Source organism: Trichomycterus rosablanca, chromosome 8 (genome assembly GCF_030014385.1).
Source record: "Trichomycterus rosablanca isolate fTriRos1 chromosome 8, fTriRos1.hap1, whole genome shotgun sequence".
Classification (NCBI taxonomy): domain Eukaryota; kingdom Metazoa; phylum Chordata; class Actinopteri; order Siluriformes; family Trichomycteridae; genus Trichomycterus; species Trichomycterus rosablanca.
This window is the reverse complement of record NC_085995.1, coordinates 20,009,689-20,033,930: the sequence shown is the minus strand read 5'-3', so window position 1 is coordinate 20,033,930 and position 24,242 is coordinate 20,009,689. Positions and strand designations below refer to the sequence as shown.

Genomic DNA, 24,242 nt, shown 5'->3' with positions numbered 1-24,242 from the left:
ATCGTGCCGGTTCCTCCTGTACAACATCTGGAAGATTCAACCATTTCTCTCCAGGGAAGCTACCCAGATTCTGGTCCAATCACTTGTAATCTCACGGTTGGACTACTGCAACTCCCTCCTGGCAGGAGCTCCTATGTCCACTATTAAACCCTTGCAGCTCATTCAAAATGCAGCTGCCCGTCTGGTTTTTAACCAGCCCAAACACTGCCACATCACCCCACTGCTGCGTTCTCTTCACTGGCTTCCTGTAGCTGCACGCATTCAGTTTAAAACACTGATGCTCGCCTACAAAGCCAAAAATGGACCAGCCCCAAGCTACCTTCGTGGTCTAATCAAACCCCGCTCTGTACCACGCAACCTCCGAGCCACTAGTCTCGCTCGACTTGAGCCTCCACCCAGGACTAAAGGAAGACAAGCATCAAGGCTCTTCTCTGTACTGGCACCCAAGTGGTGGAACGAACTTCCTCTGTCTGTCCGAACATCTGAGTCAGACACTTTGGTTCTAACAGGTTTCAGCAGATTTGTGTTCTTTGACTGTTGTTTACTAAAACTTGAGAAATTAAATGTTTACTATGGAAGCACTTCTGTAAATCGCTCTGGATAAGAGCGTCTGCTAAATGCAGAAAATGTAAATGTAAAATGTAATATATCCCACCCACTAACAGGTGCCTTGATGAAGAGATAGTGTTAAACCTCACTTCACCTGTCAGTGGTCATAATGTTATGCCTGGCCGGTGTAATCTAGAGCTGCAAATCTGCCAGGGTTTGCTGTTAATGCACAGAAAATTCAGATACAGAAAAAAAACAGAAGTTGCAGAAATCATCTAAATCCCAAGGCATGTCAAGACATGTCTGTTACTAGAGTATATAAACGCTTGACTAGAACCGTATTCCTTTTCTAAATAAAGAATGAAACTTAATATAAGCATGTATGTATGAATTCTACCTTCGAGGAAGGTTTTCATGCTGGGGCTTTGTGCCAGTTTAACAGCAGTCTGACCGGAGTAGGTCGCCAGTGTTGGATCCGCGCCATGGTTCAACAGCATCCACACCGCTGCCAGGTTATCAGCTGCCACAGCGTCATGAATGGGGCTGCAAAAAAAAAAATCACAGGAGGTACAATGAGTAACTAATGCTGCTTGCCACAAACAATATGTTTAATGTTCAGAAATGTTTAATGTTTATTTATTTACCACCCAGGAAAATTGATATTATTGAAAGTAAAACCTGACACAGCAAAATGAATACAATAAATTAGGCGGAATAACGTGGAAAAAAATAAAGAAATATTCCCAGTTTTAAATATGAACTGTTTTCCAAATGATTATTTATTTATTAGGATTTTAACTTCATGTTTTACACACTTTGGTTACCTTCATGACAAAAATGGTAGTTACTGGTTACACAAGATTATTTAGTTCAAGATTTAATGTAAAACACAGTCATGGACAATTTAGTATCTCCAGTTTACTTCACTTGCATGTCTTTGGACTGTGGGAGGAAACAGGAGCTGCCAAAGAAAACCCACGCAGACACGGGAGAACATGGGGAGACCCACAGAAAGGACCCAGACTGCTTTAAGATGCATGTGCACTGCTGTTGAAATAATAAGACTCCAATGACCATAAACTTTTAATGGTTCCATATTGGAGTAGAACAACAGTCCAAAATCCACTGATTCCTTGGCCACATAATTCATCTAATAAATATTATGTGTATAGCCAAAACAAAACATTGTGTAGCTGCACTCAACTGCAATACAACAGGCCAACAAACTCTGTAACTGATTTACACAGCAACATATGACTAGCTCGGGGTGCTTTCCCTTTATTTACTTGTTTATTTTAATGTTTATTCTGTTTAGGGTCACTGTGGGTCCAGAAACACCCGGAAACACTCAAAAAAACACTCACACAGTTACTCCCACAAAGGCCAGGTTTACACAGTATTATTTTCCTGGTCGTATGACATGATTTTAAAATATATGATCTCTACAATAAGATTCTTAAACAACAGACCTGTGAATATGCCATCATGTCAACAATTACAATAACATAGCATAATGGTGCGAATTGTATGTGTAGATATCATATCCTATTAAGGGTCTCAGTGAGTACAATTCACTGGGCGAAAGGTAGGAAACACCATGGACAGGTCGCCAGTTTATCACAGGGCACAATTTAAAATGTGAAGACAATTTTAAGCTTCCATGGCTGGGAAAAAGAGAACAATTCTTTAAAGCAGGGTTTTTTTTTGTGGCAATCTGGTCCCACAGTGGTTTACAAGATGTAACGTAAAGCCTCCACAAGGGAGCATTTGTATACAAGTTTATTTAGTTTTTATGTTTTATAAGAATATTTCACCATCTACCGTCTAAAGATTCAGACTGTCCTATGTATATTGCTATAAATTAATAGCATTAAGATTGTATTTCAAAAGATCACTTGATTAAACAATATTATTATGTATTACTAAGTTACTAAGGTATAAATGTTTGTTTTGCGCCATTTGGTTTGGTTTTTATATAATAAATAATTATTTATCTGGGCAAAATAAACCTAGATTTAAGTTAGTAACAGTACTGTGCCATACTAAGCTGTTTAGTGGGAAAACCCCCTTTTATATACATACTATGAGACTACTAATAGACTACAGTTAATTTAATGCTCACCGTGTTCCATCCTGTGCGCTACAGTTAACGTCAGCCCCATGCTTCAGCAGCACCTCCACAATGTGGGTCATGCCACGAGCGCACGCCTCATGCAGCGCCGTATAGCCAGCGTTATCCTGGCGGTTCACCTCACCCACGTCCTTTTCCAGACAGTACAGCACAACTTCCTTTAAGAAAACAAACAAGGAGTATTTTAAAGCCCAAGCATTAGTTACAATAAACTAATTATATTCAATTCCCTAGTTTTAACAACTTGCACCCTTTCCAGCATGTGTGTCCTTGCCGCATGTTCTCACTGAGAGCAGTCTCATCTTAGTAGTCACGCACTATTATTCATGAATTTACATTTACATTTTTGGTATTTAGCAGACACTTTTATCCAAAGCGACTTACAGTACTGTGACAGTACATTGTCTAAGCAATTAAGGGTTAAGGGCTTTGCTCAAGGGCCCAACAGCGGAAACCTGGCAGTGGCGGGGTTTGAACCGGCGACCTTTTAATTACTAGTCTAGTACCTTAACGACTAGGCTACAACTGCCAATTTACCACCTCTCATGTTGGTGCCCCAAACAGGCAGCAGAGAACGTATTTGTTCTACCATTTCCTCCACCCTTCAGATGCAGCCAATAAGATCCCAGTGGTGGTGGGCCAGTGCATTAGATGGCTGCACCACACAAGTGCCAACAAAGGCTGAAAATCATTTTAATTTTGCATATTTGACATCCTAAATGACTTTAGATCCTTACATAATATGTGATATACAAAGAGAAAGCTATATAAAAATCAATTCACCTAGAAATTTGTTGTGCCACCTTTAGCGGCAACCACCGCAACCAAACATTTGCAAAGACCATCATCATTGTGAAGGAATTTTTGTCCTTTGTTCTTTGCAGAATTGCTTTCATTTAGCCACATTTAAGGGCTTTCGAGGATAGAATGCCTGTTTATTTATTTATTAGGATTTTAATGTCATGTTTTTCACACTTTGGTTACATTCATGACAGGACAGGTAATTACTGGTTACACAAAATTCATCAGTTCAAGTTTTTAATATCAAATACAGTCAAGGACAACTTTTATCTCCAATTCACCTCACCTGCATGTCCTTGGACTGTGGGAGGAAACCGGAGTCCCGGAGAAAACCTACACAAACACGGGTAGAACATGCAAACTCCACACAGAAAGGATTCAGACTGCTCCACCTAGGAATCGAACCCAGGACCTTCTTGCTGTGAGGTGACAGAGCTACCCACTCAGCATTTTAATGGGCGCAAGGCACACAGTAACACCCTGGACGGGGCGCCAGTCCATCTCAGGGCAGACACACATACACACTCACACACATACACACACCCATTCACCTATATGGCAATTCAGTGTCTCCAAATAACCTGACTGCATGTTTTTGGACTGTGTGAGGAAACCGGAGCTCCCAGAAGAAAACCCACACAGACACGGGGAGAACATGCAAACTCTGCACAGAAAGGACCCACAGGAAGGGGATCGAACCCAGGACCTTCTTGCTGTGAGGCAAAAGTGCTACCCTCCAAGCTACCGTGCCGCCCTACATACAAAATAGAAAGAGCAAAAGAGAATCCTAGACCTTAACAAGATGAAAGGAGAACATATTATCCAAACCCAGATAACTCTGAGACATTTCTTTATGTATGGCTCCACCTGGGAATCAAACCCAGGACCTTCTTGCTGTAAAGTGGCAGTGAAAAAGCCTGCCATTGCATCTTTGTGTTGCAGTTGGATAATAATTTTTCAAATAACTATAATGATCATTTAAAACCAAGCTTCTGCATAAATATTACATTTTGTTTGAAAACCTATATGAATCAAGTTATAATTTATAGAAGCATACAAATAGGGGGTAATGGTCTTTATGTGGCATTTTATCCTGTTGAGCTTCAAACCTTGATTATCTTATTATCTAACAGTATGGGTACTGTGATATATTTAAAAATGTCCAGCTACTACTTGAGAAATAGTAACACAGACTATCTGACAGCTAGGTGCTCGGGTGGTGCAGCGGTCTATTTGTCGGCCGGCCAGCCGTCTACACAGACTTTATTGACCATGTCTGAGAGGGGGGGGGTGGCCAAACCTGTGATGGATATTGGACAGGTGCTTTGTCCAGGGTATTCCTGCCTTTTAGAATACAGACTTATGTTAAGAAGAAAGAAGAACGCTACAAACACACATGTACAGTACAATGAAATTCTCATTCCGCTTATCCTAGCTTGTTTGGAAGCTGGAGTCGGAGCGCAGGGTCAGCCATTATGCGGCGCACCTGAAGCAGAGAGGGTTAAGGGCATTGCTCAAGGGCCTAACAGTGGCTCCACAGCAGAACCTGGATTAGAACTGACAACCTTCTGATTGACATCCCAAAGTTCTACCCACTACGCCACCACTGTCCCATTAAGTTTACATTCATGATGTTGATAGATGTTTTTGTGTAAATACGAGCCTGCATATCGTTTCATATACAACTCGACATCCCCTAAACTCGACGTACTTCGTGGAGAAATTTGTACCCTTAAACTCGACATTTACCTTAAACGTGACGTGTTCAGCTTTTAAAATTGTTTTTTATCTTAAATCAACAATAAACAGCCGCTTTGTTCAGCACTTGGCTTGAGTGGTGCGGTAAAACATCAAAGTGCGAATGAGACGAATCTGCATGTGTGTGGACGAACCATCAAATCCACTCTGAAAGCTCCACATGTATCTGTGTTTAGCTGGATTTTTCTCCTGTTTCACTTTTAAACTTGTGTTATGGCTCGGGGTTCTGAGACATTGTAAGAATCAGCTTTTCCAAGAGAGTCTTAAACGCTTATTGTTAAAAAATGCTTGGTCACTTAAAGTATTGAAAGAACGAAACAGGAACACTAAACTTCTCTTAATTATTACTGCTCGTAAGTTCTTTCCACCTATGAAATTCCTTGCTTGTTGTTTTAGTACAGTAAGTCACATTAAGCTCTGTGCATTGACACACTCCATAGGAAATAACGGCACAGCCAGGACAAAAGCAGTTTTGCTGCTTCTCGTGTGAACGCGCCTTTAGTAAATGGATTACTGTATTCCAAGATCAAGCATCACAATTAAGAGGCGTAAGGAAACAATAAAGAAGTAAAGGTAAAACACAAGTTTTACTGTATTTTTAATTGATTTCTAACTGTTCTTAAATTGTATTTCAGTGTTTTTATATTATATTTGTGTTATTTTCAGTGTATAAGTGTCAAAAACAACCTCATTATTTTACATTAGCCTAAAATACACTGATCAGCCATAACATTAAAACCACCTCCTTGTTTCTACACCTGTTCATTTTATTAGCTCCACTTACCATATAGAAACACTTTGTAGTTCTACAATTACTGACTGTAGCCCATCTGTTGCTCTGCATACTTTTTTAGCATGCTTTTACCCTGTTTTTCAATGGTCAGGACCCCCACAGAGCAGGTATTATTTGGGTGGTGGATCATTCTCAGCACTGCAGTGACATTGACATGGTGGTGGTGTGTTAGTGTGTGTTGTGCTGGTATGAGTGGATCAGACACAGCAATGCTGCTGGAGTTTTTAAAGACCGTGTCCACTCACTGTCCACTCTATTAGACACTCCTAAAGTCAGAGACGATCGCTCATCTATTGCTGCTGATTGAGTTGGTCATCTTCTATACCTTCATCAGTGGTCACAGGACGCTGCCCACGGGGTGCTGTTGGCTGGATATTTTTGGTTGGTGGACTATTCTCAGTCCAGCAGTGACAGTGAGGTGTTTAAAAACTCCATTAGCACTGCTGTGTCTGATCCACTCATACCAGCACAACACACACTAACACACCACAGGTGTCACTGCAGTGCTGAGAATGATCCACCACCTAAATAATACCTACTCTTGTAGTGGTCCTGTGAGGATCCTGATCATTGAAGAACAGCATCAAAGGGGGCTAACAAAGCATGCAAAGCAACAGATGGACTACAGTCAGTAATTGTAGAACTACAAAGTGATTATATATGGTAAGTGGAGCTGATAAAATGGACAGTGAGTGTAGAAACAAGAGGTGGTTTTAATGTTACGGGACCATGGAACGCATTATCAGGTAATGGGAAAAAATACCTTGATACTCAACGCCTTTTAAACTCTAAGTCAATCCCAGAACCAATTGACGCTGGGTTTCAAGGTACCACTGTATTGATATTCTCTGCTGTTTATTTAATAATAGCAGAAGATTTTATTATTCAATAGAAATGCAACCAGTGGGCAGGTCCCTTATATAAAGAGCTCATATTGGTCACAGGTTGAAATGAGTGGGATTTCAACTGGGATGTCTGCATTTTATTTTACAAAGGCCAAATGCTGACAAATATATTATAATATCCATAACTGAAAGAGCATCTCAACACACAGCTGGGCCCTCAACACCAGGGCTCTTGACATTTTACAACCTGAATACTGGATATAAAATTGCACTATACCTGGTAACCCAGTCTGGCAGCTCTTTGCAACAGCGTCTCCCCGGCGTTTTTGTTCACGATCAACCTGCGAACCTCTGGAGGTACCGGACGGCTCGGCGTGGATTCAGGGGTCACGCACTTTCCTGGCCCTTTCTTTTTGGGTGTAGGAGATGAGCCCTTTGGGGACATAAAAGTAGGGGAGGGTTTCTTGGCCACAGGGCTGTCTTCGTCTGTGAATAACGATGAGGAACGTTTCCCTCCAAGGCCTCGCTTGATCTTTATCTGGAATTGAAATAATTAATAGATAAATATGAAACGAATGACTTGTTTTGTTTACTGGAAAAGAAATAGTCTACGTGCTCAAAAATGGCTTTGTATGAATTAAATCTGCCAGCAGGTGGCATTAAAAGACCAGCTAACATTAAGCCTCCCATGGGAACGTGTTCGCAAAAAGCTATTCCACATAAATTGAACTTCACTTGCATCATTTGTCAAAAGTAAAGTTTTATTAAACCCACCTTTTTCTGCTCCTCAGAGTCACACAAGTGCTTGCTTTTGAACTTCCTCTTTCCTGTTGGTTTTTCATCACATTCTGGGGTTGTTTGACTTTCGTGGAGCTGTGCGGTGCCCAGACGTGTGTTTAAAGACCTCTTAGGGCTTGGATCAGGACTGGAGACTTCAAATTGCAAAGTGGCACTAAGGCGAGGATACATACCTGTAACAACGACAGGTGCTGATTAATTCTAGTCAGTAGGCATGTAGTATATACACCGATTAGGCATAACATCATGACCACCTCCTTGTTTCTACACTCACTGTCCATTTTATCAGCTCCACTTACCATATAGAAGCACTTTGTAGTTCTACAATTACTGACTGTACATACTACCCCCACAGGACCACCACAGAGTATCACCACAGGTATTATTTAGGTGGTGGATCATTCTCAGCACTGCAGTGACACTGACATGGTGGTGGTGTGTTAGTGTGTGTTGTGCTGGTATGAGTAAATCAGACACAGCAGCGCCACTGGAGTTTTTAAATACCGTGTCCACTCTATTAGACACTCCTACCTAGTTGGTCCACCTTTTAGATGTAAAGTCAGAGATGATCGCTCATCTGTTGCTGCTGTTTGAGTTGGTCATCTTCTAGACCAGGGGTATTCAACTAAAATTTGAAGAGGTCCAGTTAGAGAAAATTTCTTGAAGCAAAGGTCCGGAATGTTTAACTATATATACAGTGTATATATATATATAGCATTTAGCGGACACTTTTATCCAAAGCGACTTACACAATGAGCAACTGAGGGTTAAGGGCCTTACTCAGGGACCCAACAGTGGCAACCTTCTGTTTATTAGTCCAGTACCTTAACCACTGAGCTATCACTGCATAACATATAATATATATATTATATATAAGTAGCCTAGTATGTTTGTATCAACATCTGCATGTAATCAATAACTGACTGTCAAATCAAATGTCTGTTTATTTATTAGGATTATAACGTCATGTTTTACACTTTGGTTACATTCATGACAGGAACGGTGGTTACTCATTACACAAGACTCATCAGGTCACAAGTTTATATCAAACACAGTCATGGACAATTTAGTGTCTCCAATTCACCTCACTTGCACGTCTTTGTACTGTGGGAGGAAACCGGAGCACCGAAGTAAACCCATGCAGACACGGGGAGAACATGCAAACTCCACACAGGGAGGACCCGGACCACCCCACCTTATCAAACCTTTCTCTTATCAAATTAGGAGAAAATAAAAATAAATTGTGCTCCAGTGGGAAGTAAGAACAGAAATGAGTCTCTCCATCACGGATTAAATGCTGTAATTTCGCTGTACACGTTTCTTTTTTGGAGAGCGCCATTTGTCTCCTGTCTCACTCGTCTTTTCTCAACTTTCTCCAGCACGGTCGTCTGTATCTCTCCCTTCTTTTTTCTACGTTCGCTATCTTTCTTTTTCTTTCCACCGTCTTTCCACATGTAACTCGCCTCTAACTCTCTCATCTGTCTGCACTGTAGAGTCGCAGTGTTTACCGGCTGGAATGCACAGACTTGATTGGCTGAGTGGTGTCACGTGATCTCTGGTGTCTGTGCGTTTTCTCATCCACTAAACCGCTACCGTAAATGGTACAGAAGCTGCGCCGGTTAAAATAGAAGCGCTCCGTCAGGTTTCAAATCATAACTTTCTGTTTTGGCTGTAGGTCCGGGTCCGTATGGGACAGCTTCTGGGTCCGGACCCGGACCGCCTGTTAGTGACCTCTGTTCTAGACCTTCATCAGTGGTCACAGGATGCTGCAAATGGGGAGCTGTTGGCTAGATATTTTTGGTTGGTGGACTATTCTCAGTCCAGCAGTGACAGTGAGGTGTTTTAAAAACTCCATCAGCATTGCTGTGTCTGATCCACTCATACCTGATCCACCACCACCATGTCAGTGTCACTGCAGTGCTGAGAATGATCCACCACCCAAATAATACCTATTCTGTGGTGGTCCTGACCATTAAAGCAGGCTAAAAAAGTATGTAGAGAAACAGATGGACTACAGGCAGTGATTGTAGAACTACAAAGTGCTTCTATATGGTAAGTGGAGCTGATAAAATGGACAGTGAGTGTAGAAACAAGGAGGTGGTCATAATGTTGTGCCTTATCGGTGTATACCAATATACAGTAACAAAAACCCACTACTGATGTACCAAGCCTTTAAGGTAAGCAAATTAGTTTCATTTACCTTTTTCTTCACCCTCTTTGACCCTAATCTTCTCCTGTTCCCCATTTTCCACTTTGTCCTTCTCTATGAGGTACTCCCCATTCTGATACTTGCGATTACTACTGCGCTTCCTCTTCTTAGCAGAAGCTCTTTCTCCTCCTTCGACCCCCTGATCGAGTCTAACCTTGTCTGCTTCCCCTGCTTCGGGCAAAGGATTGAGACGAGGCCTGCCCCGAGGTCGTTTAGGCGGCTGAGGAGTTGGACTCGGTAGAGGGGGTGAGGAAGGGGGATCCGGAAGAGGAGGAGTGGGCGGAGAAGCAAAGCTCCAGTCTCGCAGCAAGGCCTCGTCTGTACGCCGGCGTCCTCGCTTTGGCCTCGGCGGAGTCTCTTCCTCCAAGTCTGACTCCTTGTTGGGTCCATCAGCTCTGTTAGGTAATGCAGTGTCTACCTGTGAACTTCTTAGTGGGCTTTTTTGACAATCTAAGGAAAATATCAGACCAGTTAGTTCTCTCCACAACATTAAGACATTTTATCTTGTTTAGAAATGAAATGTGAAAAATTAAAACTTACCAGTATTGTTGTGAGCTGGTTGTACAGCTTTTACTGGACTAGACTTTCCTTTGCGACTTTTCCCTCCAACTTCAGGAGGTGACCGTGTGCTGTCGTTTAGTGGACTTTTCTGTACAGCAGGTGATAAATGTTTCTGCTGCAACACAAAAAATTTATATAATTATAACTTAAATATGTGTTAATATTTGATTAATAAATAAAAATTAACAATCCTGAACTGACCACATAAGGCATAACATTATGACCACCTTCCTAATATTGTGTTGATCCCACTTTTGCTGCCAAAACAGCCCTGACCCGTCGAGGCATGGACTCCACTAGACCCCTGAAGGTGTGCTGTGGTATCTGGCACCAAGATGTTAGCAGCAGATCCTTTAACTCCTCTAAGTTGTGAGGTGGGGCCTCCATGGATCGGACTTGTTTGTCCAGCACATCCCACAGATGCTCGATTGGATTGAGATCTGGGGAATTTGGAGGCCAAGTCAACACCTCAAACTTGTTGTTGTGCTCCTCAAACCATTCCTGAAACGTTTTTGCTTTGTGGCAGGGCGCATTATCCTGCTGAAAGAGGCCACAGTTATCAGGGAATACCGTTTTCATGAAAGGGTGTACATGGTCTGCAACAATGCTTAGATAGGTGGTACGTGTCAAAGTAACATCCACATGGACGGCAGGACCCAAGGTTTCCCAGCAGAACATTGCCCAAAACATCACACTGCCTCAGCCAGCTTGCCTTCTTCCCATAGCGCACCCTGGTGCCATGTGTTCCCCAGGTAAGCGACACACGTAAAAGAAAACGTGATTCATTAGACCAGGCCACCTTCTTCCTTTGCTCCGTGGTCCAGTTCTGATGCTCACGTGCACATTGTTGGCACTTTTGGCAGTGGACAGGGGTCAGCATGGGCACCCTGACTGGTCTGCGGCTATGCAGCCCCATACGCGACAAACTGTGATGCACTGTGTATTCTGACACCTTTCTATCAGAACCAGCATTAACTTCTTCAGCAATCTGAGCTACAGTAGCTCGTCTGTTGGATCAGACCACACAGGCCAGCCTTCGCGCTCCACGTGCATCAATGAGCCTTTTAACACATCAACATTGAGGATAAAATGTTCACTTGCTGCCTAATATATCCCACCCACTAACAGGTGCCATGATGAAGAGATAATCAGTGTTATTCACTTCGCATCTCAGTGGACATAATGTTATGCCTATATAATATAAATATGTACACATTTAGAATTTTGTTAGAATTAGAATCTTCCAGCAAGGCAGTGCAACATGTCACGCGGCTAGAAATGTCTGACATTGGTTGGAAGAGCATATCCAAGACTTACAAGTACTACCATGACCCCCTAATTCCCCAGACTTGAACTCAATTGAGCATCTGTGGAACCACCTCGATGGTTGTGTTCGCTCTATGCATCCTCCCCCACACACCCTTCAGCAGCTGTGGGATGTTTTTTGCAGGTTAAGCATTATGGACTCTACCGAAGAAGCTAGTTCTCACCATTTATCAGAAGCAAGTTGTAGAACACAAGTCTAAAAGCAAATGTACCACACAATGAGGGAAAAATACAGCTAAACTTTGATACATGTGGATGCTTTCAGGGTAGATTTGATGGTTATTTCATACAAATGGATATTCGTGGTGTGGTACACTTTTGATGACGTTTACGCCAGAGATGGAGACTTGACTTGGACTCTAGCCTAAAGACTCGTGACTTGACTCAAACTCTAGCCTAAAGACTCGTGACTTGACTCGGACTCTAGCCTGAAGACTCGTGACTTGACTCAAACTCTAGCCTAAAGACTCGTGACTTGACTCGAACTCTAGCCTGAAGACTCGTGACTTGACTCAAACTCTAGCCTAAAGACTCGTGACTTGACTCGAACTCTAGCCTGAAGACTCGTGACTTGACTCGGGCTCTAGCCTGAAGACTCGTGACTTGACTCGGACTCTAGCCTGAAGACTCGTGACTTGACTCGGACTCTAGCCTAAAGACTCGTGACTTGACTCGGACTCTAGCCTGAAGACTCGTGACTTGACTCGAACTCTAGCCTAAAGACTCGTGTCTTGACTCGGACTCTAGCCTAAAGACTCGTGACTTGACTCGGACTCTAGCCTGAAGACTCGTGACTTGACTCGAACTCTAGCCTAAAGACTCGTGTCTTGACTCGTACTCTAGCCTAAAGACTCGTGACTTGACTCCAAGTCTAGCCTAAAGACTTGACTCAAACTCTAGCTCAAAGACTTGTGACTTCACTTGGACTCTATCCTAAAGACCCGTGACTTAACTCGGACTCTAGCCTGAAGACTCTTGACTTGACTCGGACTCGTATTTTGTGACTTGTGAACATCTCTGGTTTACGCACCCCTAAAGCCAAGCACTGAGCAATTTTATTTACTTATTAGTATGTTTTTACACACTTGGGTTACATTCAAGACAGTAATACTTACTTACTTGAGCCTTTTACTCACTTAATTTCTTTTCTAATGTACCTTGAGCTGCTGTAATACTAATTTTGTCTCTCCATTCCAACTCACTTGCATGTGAAACCAACACAGACACGGTGAGAACATGCAAACTCCACACAGAAAGAACCCAGACTGCTTCACCTGGCAATCAAACCCAGGACCTTCTTACTGTGAGGCGACAGTGCTACCCACTAGGGATGTCCCGATCCAATCTCAAAGATCGGAATCGGGGCCGATCAAGGCATTTTTTTAACTGATCGGTATCGGCTTTACTAAGGCCGATCCTAAGCCCGATTCTTTGTTATACATCAGCATGTCCGCTGTGTGGAAATACTTTAAATTGGAAAGTGAAACAAGTCCAACAGCGAAGTGTAATGTCTGCAATATCTTTTAATCCGAGTATGAAAACTTCAGGACCATAACATAACAGCTTTTACGAGTTTACGTGTTACAAGACTGAACGACATCTCAGTATCAAGCACTCTGATTGGCTTAGTTAAGTGACCGAGCGTCGTAGTGATGCACTTGCTTAATAACGAAATAAATACACGGTATATTCACAAATTGTCGAGCGCATAACACTTTATTAACTTCTTCTGTTACGGTACCGAATAGCAGACAGCTAGAGTCATCGAGTTAGCCAAGCACGCTATTCCATGCACTATGGAAGCCCCAAAGGGTCAAAACACACTCACTTTGCCTAGAAACGTCCATTAAACCATCGTCACAATACAACCACAGAACCATTGTTACAGTTACAACACGCATACAAGTACGGTGGCTCATAAGAAACAAACCAGATATCATTTAACCAAACGATCTACAATTACTACCAATTTGATACGGCACCTAAAAAATAAACACTCAGCCGAATACAGCGAGTTTATTATTATATGATGAGAAGAGGAACCGGCTATCCGCTAACACGGCAGAGATGCTGATTTTCCTCAGAAAGAACCTTCACTTCATTTTGAGTGTTCTAGTTTTACTACTACAATGCTGCACTAAGTTTGTTTACTTTTATTTTGTAAAAATAAAAGAACATTAAGCAATAGCTTGGATGCAGGCAATTTTTTTACTACAGCACTGCAAAGCTATTCAGTTGTTAAACATATACATTGGATTAATTTGAATAACTGTAATGTACTTGAAGTGTGCACTGTGTGAACATTATTATCTAGTTCTTATCTAGACTAGAAAATACAAGTATCGGTTTGAGACTCGGGATTGGATCAGGATCAAAATTATTGATCAGGATCGGGAACAAAAAAACGTGATCGGGACATCCCTACTACCCACCCAGCTACAGTGCCACCCTCCAAGCGCTGAGCAAAGCGACAATTTGCGCCCTGGTTCGCAATAAGCAAAACCCTTCTCAAAAAAACCTCTATAAGACCCTGTTCAGGAGCTATAAAACATTAGATTAAGACTAAATACAGCAACATTATAATAAAGAAGAAAAATGACTCACTTTTTTAGAGGTAGAGCCTTGCCTTATTGTAGCATTCTTTTTCTCCTGAGGCTTTTTCGGTAGTGTTCCGGCTGGTTTGAGTGTTTCAGAGGTCTTCTCCTTATTAGGTTTTTTTGGTTTCTTCTGTTTGGTGACTGGTACCTTTCCCTCAGTAATAATATTTTCTTTGGCACCATTAATTTTTTTCTCTCCTTCGACCTCTGTTTTAGTCGTGGTCTGAGGTACGGATATTTCCTCCAGTTTTGAATTAGGACTGAGCTCCGGCTCTCTTTTCGTGTCCTCTTCAAGCTTGCGGGCTAGTTTCCTCTCCTTCTTGCTGGTTTTAATACTGGAAGCACATCTTTTCTTAGGGCTTCTGGGCTCCGACTTCTGACCCCCGTCGGCCATCAGTTTTTCGAGCTGCTTTGCATGTTTGTCATTGCACAATTCTCGAGGCATGATAACGGTGTCAGGTTCCGGCCTGTTCACCGTTATTGTGGTATCTCTGGATGGCGAGTTTGGACATGGCTTGGCGTCGCAAGGATCCGCAGTCCTGGAAGGTAAAACGCCCGGGGACAGTGTTTGCTTCAGTGAAGGGTTCGGGCACCTGTTAAGGAGGGTGGATACTTCAGGCTTTTTAGATCCTGCAGTAGTAAGATTACAGTAGTTTTCACCAGTAAGTGCAGTCGTTTCAAGGGCTTTCTGCTTCACTATCGATTCAAGATTGGACAGGGGGGAACTGGTCTTCTCCCAGTTTTCTTCCTCCTGTTTAGTAGGATTTAGTTCTGATTTCATTTTGTTAAACATGTGGCTTTCACAAGTCGGGTTGCTTTTGATCTTAGACGGGGTTTGGGTATGACATGGTCGTTGTTTCCATAAGGATTTAACACCTGGAGGGGAACAAGCAATACCCGCTTTTCCACCAGACTTCCGAGGAGACTGCGAGTTCGCAGTACCAAACACGGGTGACGACGAAGGCTCTTTCGCTCCGGGGGACGAATTACTAGCAAGATGCTTATGTCCTTTATTTTGCTGGGCACCTTTAGCTGAAAGAGGTGCCTTCTTGCCCTTGGAGACCAATTGCTCTCCCTGATCAATAATCGAAATGGTCTCTTGCTTGGCAAACGTCTGAAGGTCTTCGACAAAAGAGGCACCTTTTCCATCTTTGTTACGCAAGGTGGATGCCAGTATGGGGCTCGCTACACCTACGTAAGTTCCCTGGAGGTTGGTCAAGGAATTTGGAGAGGAGCCTTTGACCCATGGTGCACTAGGTTCCACGGTGTGATTGCTGTGTTTGGAGGTGGACGTTGGAGCGGAGCCATTACGCTGAGTGTCTGGTAGATTGTATGTACCTGCAGAACCAAAAGTAGAGCTCTGAGACCTTTTAGAGGCATGGACGTTCTTTTGATGAGGCTCGACGTGGCAATGCTCAGTCACAGGTGTGGGACTATTTTGAGCATCCTTGATGCTTTTTTGGCGTTTGGATTTCGAAGATAAGTCAAGGGGCAGATCTCGAGCCTCTGGTGGACACAGATCGTTGTGTTCCTCTGGAGAGGAAGGAGTCTTCGGATTTAAATATGCCACAGAGGTCTTTTCGACCCCGCGGTACGGTGGACATTTCTCCACGAGGCTAAGCAGCCTGCTCTGAGTAATGTTGGCCAGCGCTGAGCCACAGCAGATGGCAGCGGTGGGAGAGATGGTGTAATGAGTCAGTGGGGCTGAGGCTTGTGTGGCCTGTTGCACTGGGTTTGCGGAGGAAATCGCCGATTTGTGCTCTCCTTTGCAGCCTTTCACGCTAGACACGTAGTCACTTCTGCATTTAGATGTTGAAGACAGAGGTTTCTTCTCAGGAGTGATGGCTTGACCCACAGAAAACTGATAAGGATACGATTTAAGCCTTGGCGTGACACCTAAGCCAGAACTAGACGTTGGACAGTCCTTTTGAAACTGACTAGCAGTGGCTTCTCTGAGAGCTGCAATCTGCCCCAATCCGGGAGGCAACGTAATTTTACAGATCGGGGAGGGAAAGTTAGCAGTGGGCAAGAATGCAACAGGCTGGCCTGGTTTAAACAGAGTGGAACACTGAAATCCTGTAGGAAGGCTAATCACAGGCTGGGTGGGTCCCGTGCCATGAGGACTTTTCTTATTTGAAGTCATGCCACTTTGAACCATGTTGACCAAGTCCTCTGTTCCGATCTTTTTACCCCCGGCCCAGTGGTGAGGGTGGCAGACACCAGCACCGTCAGCTTTGGCTTTGGAAATGTCTGTCCTATCAGGCAATGACATGCTCAAAGAATCAGTGCTGAACACAGAAGCATTGTTGCGAGGTTGAGAGGGAGGGACTTCGGGACAATGGTTTGAATTGCTGGTTTTGCTAGCTTTGCTGGCCTCTGAGCAGACGCCGGGCATTTTGCAGTCTGTGGAAGGCCTTAGATTGTTCTGCTGGCTGTGAGGCACATCTCTGAGTTCAGGAGGCAGTGTCTGCTGTGGATTCCCCACCATGCTCTCTAAAAGCTGTGTAGGGACACTGCTCCCTCTGCTCAGTGTGCCACCATCACCCACATTCATTGGTGAGGGATCCACCTGGGCAAGAAGTTAAGAAATTGGAAAGGGTAAATATCTTTGCTATAGGAGAAACAAGTGTTTTAATTTACTGAATATTAAAAAAATTAAATAAATACCTGCATAGGCGTTTTTTCAACACAGCATTCCTCAGAGTGAGTCGACAGGTGCACTTTTACCAGATTCTTCTCTTTATATGGTGCAGAATTATGCCACAGATCTACAAAAAAAGAAAATATAATAGTGTCAGACATAAACATCTTCTTCAGAATCAAACAAACCCAATTAATAAAGTATTGGGACAGCAGAAAAATGTAAATAAAACTAGACAGCGATGTTAACCTGTTTTTCCCTGTCTTTGGCTGGGCCACTCAAGGACATTCCGAACCTTCCCCAAATAACACTGGACAACAATTTTTTGCCAAAGTTCTGTTACCTTGAATTTTTTTGGTGATTGTGACAGACCCATTTTATCTGAACACAAATGTAGTTTCTGATTGTCTGTATCACATAGAAATTTTGAGAAACATGAGATTAACTTACTGATTATAACACATTTAAATCTTATACGTGTCATTAGTTCAACTGAGATAAAAGTGTTTTGCTGCTGATTTTCGTTTCTACTCAACATCTGGTGCATCTCGTATTAGTGTCCAGCAATAGTCAGCCAGCACTGACGGATTCCAGTGGCCTTGGTAACATTTTTCCATTGTGGCAATGTCTTGGTGAAAGCATTCACCATGCTCATCACTTACTGCACCAAGATTAGGGAAGAAATGCAGGAAATGAATTTTCAGTGACGTTGCACTTCATCACTTTGTAAGCTTGAAGAAGGTTGTCACCCAGCTTGATGAAGTTTGGCGCTCGATAGTTGCAAAAAAAAAAATTTTCAACAACATCCTGGAATGATTTCCAAGTGATTTTCTCAGGTCTCACCACCAGCTCTTTGAACTGATCATTCATGATGTGTCGCATTTGTGGACCAACAGAAATGCCTTCACTAATCATGGTATCAGTTATTCTTGTGAACTCTTCTTGCTTTTTATTTGTTCGTTGCCTTTATAACATTTTTCATCAGCCCGAGTTTTAAGTGAAGTGAATATATTTTTTTTTTTGGGTCCACAAGTGGTTTATGTGCAATATTGTTCTGCCCTGGGGTCAAATTCTGATGAATTGGCCAGTAATTTTTTGTGTAATATGATTCTTCTTATGACTGTCCCAATTGCAAATGAAGCAGCAATACTTGGTATATCTGAGCTGCAATCCAAGAAGCAGTGCCACTCTAAATCTCCAGATGTTTCAGTTGTTGTTGCTGTACTTGATGTGTTTCAACAACAGTTCCATGTTCTGGTATGTTTCCTTCATGTGTAAAGCATACCAACAGGTACTGAAGGATAGACATTGTCACTGTATAACAAGACAGCCTTGAGGCATGAATCAATAAAATGGTACGTGATAGGAAAAATGTGAGGTGATTTTTGTTATCAGCAGCTCAAAATACCTAAGACACACCCAAAAGTGTTCAAGAAACAAAATCTCTGTTGACCAGTGTAATTTAGGTCTTTTACCATCTACCTTACATAATACTGTGAAAAGATTCAGGGATTCTGATAAACAGAAACACCACTACTGAATGAGTGTGACCTTCAAGCCCTTAGATGACATTGCACGAGAAACTGTCATGCTATTGTGACAAATATGGCCACATGGGCACTGGCGTTCTTCAGAAAACTGTTATCACTTAGCAACAAGCAAGAGAAATGCAACCCAAAAGAAAGCCAGACATCAACTCTATGCTAAAACTCTATGGACTAAAAGACAGTGGAAACACGACCAGCTTGAGTTTTATGTGGCATAGACTAGACTAGACTCTTCTCAGCAAAAGCTGCAAAAGCCAGTGACTGTCATGGTATGGGGAAGCATCAGTGTCCACTGCATGAGTGACTTGCATATGTGTGAAGGTAACATTGATGCAGATGTGTGTATTTTGATTTTAGAGAGACATGCTGCGGTCAAGGTGAAGTCTTTTCCCAGGAAACGACACAGCCTCACTCTATACGTGCTACAACAGCATGGCTTCATAGACAACGCATGGTTATTTATTTATTTATTAGGATTTTAACGTCATGTTTTACACTTCGGTTACATTCATGACAGGAGTGTAGTTACTCATTACAGAAGGTTCATCAGTTCACAAGGTTATATCAAACACAGTCATGGACAATTTAGTGTCTCCAGTTCACCTCACTGAATGTCTTTGGACTGTGGGAGGAAACCGAAGCTCCCTAAAGAAACCAATTAGGCACGAGGAGAACATGCAAACACCACACAGAAAGGACCCAACCTGCTGCACCTGGGAATCGAGCCTTGGACCAGGACCTTCCTGCTGTGAGGCGACAGTGCTACCCACCAAGCCACCGTGCCCCCCGGAAAAATGATCTTAAAATTTAACAGTCCCAAAAAGTTTTTAAACTGCTTAAACTCAGTCAAGTTTATTTATAAATTTTCACTCTTTTACTTCCGATTTTGCATAGCCAATTAATCCGCTGCTGGGGACACCGATCACGCCGGAGGAGGGAATATTTGCCGGAAACACCCTCCCTCCTACACGTGCACAGTCCATGACCCCTTCTGGGTGGATTTGTGTGTGAGGCCAGTCACGTGCTCGGAGAGTCATGCTCTGCTTTCCTTTACTTCTGTACAGGCGCCTTGGGCTACTAACCAGCGCTGAAGATGTCGCCCACTTTTTAGTCCCAACTTTTAGTCCGGTCCTCTGCCAATTGTGCCTGCTAGGGGGTGCCCAGTCGACCGCTAGAAACGCTGAGATTCGAATTTGAGTGGTTGAAGATTTGGTGTGCACTGGTGGAATATCCCACTGTGCCGCCTGGGCGAAGAGCCATTATCTTTCAATGAATAAAGTAACAATGGTAAATCTTCCCAAAGGTCCTTCAAAAGCACCTCAACAACTCAAGTCACCTGATCCTATAAGAGCATTTTAGAAACTGCTAGCCTTTCTCCTCTTGAAGAAGGTCCACTTAATGGTTCCACTAATAAAAACATACTGGGAAAAACATTTCGTGTCACACTTGCCAAAAATAAAAACCAAAAACATACACCGACCAAGCATAACATTATGACCACTGACAGGTAAAGTGTATAACACTGATTATCTCTTCATCATGGCACCAGTGGGATATAGTAGGCAGCAAGTGAACATTTTATCCTTAAAGTTTGACAAGGGCCAAATTGTGATGGCTAGACGACTGGGTCAGAGCATCTCCAAAAACTGCAGCTCTTGTGGGGTGTTCCCGGTCTGCAGTGGTCAGTATCTATCAAAAGTGGTCCAAGGTCCTCATTGATGCACGTGGGGAGTGAAGGCAACAGATGAGCTACTGTAGCTCAAATTCCCGAAGAAGTTAATGCTGGTTCTGTTAGAAAGGTGTCAGAAAACACAGTGCTTCACAGTTTGTTGCGTATGGGCCTGCATGGCCGCAGACCAGTCAGGGTCTTTCAGTATGATGATGCGCCCTGCCACAAAGCAAAAATGGTTCAGGAATGGTTTGAGGAGCACAACGAGTTTGAGGTCTTGACTTGGCCTCCAAATGCTCCAGATCTCAATCCAATCAAGCATCTGTGGGATGTGCTGGACAAACAAGTCCGATCCATGGAGGCCCCACCTCACAACTTACAGGAGTTAAAGGATCTGCTGCTAACATCTTGGTGCCAGATACCACAGCACACATTCAGGGCTCTAGTGGAGTCCATGCCTCGACGGGTCAGGGCTGTTTTGGCAGCAAAAGGGGGACCAACACAATATTAGAAAGGTGGTCATAATGTTATGCTTAATCTGTGTATTATAAAAACCCAAAGCCTAAAAATGGACCAAATTGGCCGACACAGGTCTTGTTAAATTAGGTGCAAAGTTAGTCAGCATTCCATAATAAGAACATCATCCCAAAAGTCAAATTTAGTGGTACTGTGATGCTGTGAGGATGCTTTGTTGCCTTAGTGCCTGGATGAACTCCTAAAATAAAAATGTTCCGTATTACAAGGCTCAAATGCAACTGGGTTACGCAATAACCACAAGAGCAAGCTCCAAAGCTCCAATCTAATGTACAAGAGCAAGAAAAACACTTCATGTGTGAAATGCATTCACAGATGTTTTTGTATTATTCTTTTACAATTAAATGAATAAAATCAAGTACGTTTTAAAATTAAGAAAGATGAGGCCGCTCAGGTGGCGCAGCGGTAAAAACACGCTGGAACCAGAGCTGGGATCTCGAATACATCGTATCAAATGTCAGCTTCGCCTGACATTTGATACAAGGCTGAGCGGCCACATGAACAACGATTGGCCTGTTGTTCAGATATGGGCGGGACTAAGCCGGATGGGGTCTCGCTCTCATAACTGGTGCAATTACGACCTCTGCTGGCTGATTGATGGCGCCTGCACAGAGATGAGAAAAGAGTGCTCTCAGGGTGTCTCTCCGTACACAACGCTGAGCTGCACTGCACTCGTCAATATGTAGGTGATAAGATGCATACGGCATGCTGCCCACATGTCGGAGGGGACGTGGGTTGGCTTCGCTCTCCTCAATCAAAGCAGGGATCGGCATTGGTGGAGAGGAAGCATGACGCAATCGGGCAATTGGACTCGCTAAAAAAAAGGGAGAAAAAGGGGAGAAAATGCATAAAGAAAATTTTTTTAAATAAATGAATTAAGAAAGATATCAACGCGGGACATTAGCCAAACCAGCTGATATCACCACTGAGACTGCTGTACTGGGCTAGCGCATTTTATCGCTACCTCACCCGAGTGCCCCAAGAAAGGTACCAGCTTATAAATAACTAAAAATACAACCATCACAAAAAAAATCAAAAGTAAAAGGTCAGACCTGAAAGATTTTAAATCACAAATGAGCTAGGCAATAAAAATCTCACCGGAGGTTTAGTTTACGGCATAGATATTAAATTACAGCTCATTATTACTTATAAATATATAAATGTGAGATATTCGGTCAGCTCCAGAATTATTGTGGAAAATTCTTAACCCACCATGACATTTGTTGTTTTAGAAATGGTATAGTGACCATATATACACCGATCAGCCATAACATTAAAACCACCTCCTCGTTTCTACACACATTGTCCAGTTTATCGGCTTCACTTACCATATAGAAGCACTTTGTAGTTCTACAGTTACTGACTGTGGTCCATCTGTTTCTCTGCATGCTTTGTTAGCCCCCTTTCAAGCTGTTCTTCAATGGTCAGGACTCTCCCAAGACCACTATAGAGCAGGTATTATTTAGGTGGTGGATCATTCTCAGCACTGCAGTGACACTGACATGGTGGTGGTGTGTTAGTGTGTGTTGTGCTGGTATGAGTGGATAAGACACAGCAGCGCTGGTGAAGTTTTAAAACACCTCATTGTTACTGCTGGACTGAGAATAGTCCACCAACCAAAAAAATTTCCAGCCAACAGCGCGCCGTGGGCAGCGTCCTGTGACCACTGATGAAGGTCTAGAAGATGACCGACTCAAACAGCAGCAATAGATGAGCGATCGTCTCTGACTAAGTCTACAAGGTGAAACAACTAGGTAGGAGTGTCTAATAGAGTGGACAGTGAGTGGACACGGTATTTAAAAACTCCAGCAGCGCTGCTATGTCTGATACACTCATACCAGCACAACACACACTAACACACCACCACCATGTATGTGTCACTGCAGTGCTGAGAATGATCTGCAGTCTACAGTCAGTAATTGTAGAACTACAAAGTGCTTCTATATGGTAAGTGGAGCTGATAAAATGGACAGTGAGTGTAGAAACAAAAGGTCTGGTTTTACCAGAAACACTAGTCACAAGGCAGGAATATGCTGAACAGGGTGCTAATACATGAAAGAGCTTCGACGATTTATTCTTTCTTTCACTAATGTTTGTAGAAGCAGTCTGCATGCCTAGGTGCTTGGTTTATACACCTGTGGCCATGGAAGTGATTGGAACACCTGAATTCAATTATTTGGGTGGGTGAGTGAATACTTTTGGCAATATAGTGTATAGTGTATATACTATACTTCGTGTCACAATGACTGCTGTTAAAAAGGTTTGTTACACCAGGTTTGTACGTATATGACATGCTTGAGCATTGCATGGTTGAATTTAATTCATTGGAAGCTTGGTAATATGTATAAGACCAACTTCAATCACATCATTCAATCCAAATTCCAAAAAATAGACATAAAAATGTACTTTGCATTAGTAAGGCCACTCTCAGAAAAAAAAATCAGCTAACAAACTGGACGCTTAAAATGTGGTATTCAGGCTGTTATATAGAATTCTATATAGAAGAATCTGTTATAAGGATTTTGAAGGAGAGTGGAAGGCCAAGAAAACTCTCATTATCTGATGAAAAGTTTCTCAGAGTTTGTTCTTTGAGATAGCAAAGTCCAGCAAGGACCTGGCTCAGCATCTGGCAGCTTCATTGGGATGCCAAGTTGACCCTTTTACAGTTTGAAGAAGCTCAATCCGGAATGGTCGTAAGCAGCCAACGAACCACTTTTATAAAAGAAGAACAGGGTGAAAAGTCTAAGATATGCTAAATCTCACAAAGACTGGAATAAAGATCCAAAATTGATTTTTTAAATATATTTTCTCCCCTTTTTCTCCCTTTTTAGCGCATCCAATTGCATCAGGCTTCCTCTCCACCAATGCCGATCCCTGCTCTGATTGAGGAGAACGAAGCTAACTCACGTCCCCTCCGACATGTGGGCAGCAGCCGTATAGATCTTATCACCCGCACTGTGACGAGTGCAGTGCAGCTCAGCGTTGTGTATGGAGAGACGCACCCTGAGAGCACTCTTTTCTCATCTCTGTGCAGGCGCCATCAATCAGCCAGCAGAGGTTGTAATTGCACCAGTTATGAGAGCGAGACCCCATCCGGATTAATCCCGCCCATATCTGAACAACAGGCCAATCGTTGTTCATGTGGCTGCTCAGCCTTAGCCGGCAGGCAGAGCTGAGATTCGATACAATGTATTCGAGATCCCAGCTCTGGTTCCAGCGTGTGTTTTTACCGATGCACCACCTGAGCGGCCCAAAATTGATTTTTAGGACCAATAGTCAACAATATATGAGAAGGCCTTCAGTGCTTGAGGCCTTCAGTGTAACGTGGTGGAGGTTCTGTCCTGGTTTGGGGCTGCATTTCTGCCAGTGTTGCTGCTGATACTGTCCGAACTGATGAGATCATAAATGCTGAAATATACAGACAGGTTTTAAATCATCATGCTATTTCCTTCTGGAAAGCCTCTGATTGGGAATGGTTTTCAA

General features: G+C 42.9%; 1 protein-coding gene across 3 annotated transcripts in view; it reads right to left on the bottom strand.

Moving 5' to 3' along the window:
* The window catches only part of bcorl1 (BCL6 corepressor-like 1), a 58,478-nt gene that overhangs the window by 9,983 nt on the left and 24,253 nt on the right, over positions 1–24,242 (bottom strand). For 2 of the 3 annotated variants that reach the window (XM_063000551.1, XM_063000552.1), the window contains exons 2-9: positions 17,036–17,136; positions 14,376–16,937; positions 10,425–10,560; positions 9,876–10,334; positions 7,652–7,848; positions 7,155–7,415; positions 2,672–2,838; positions 947–1,092 (exon numbers count right to left, since the gene is read on the bottom strand). In XM_063000551.1, coding sequence (XP_062856621.1) covers positions 947–1,092; positions 2,672–2,838; positions 7,155–7,415; positions 7,652–7,848; positions 9,876–10,334; positions 10,425–10,560; positions 14,376–16,937; positions 17,036–17,041 — 3,934 coding nt within the window. In that variant the 5' untranslated portion in view covers positions 17,042–17,136. The remainder of the gene's footprint in view (positions 1–946; positions 1,093–2,671; positions 2,839–7,154; positions 7,416–7,651; positions 7,849–9,875; positions 10,335–10,424; positions 10,561–14,375; positions 16,938–17,035; positions 17,137–24,242) is intronic. The other variant, XM_063000553.1, reaches the window with a different exon arrangement.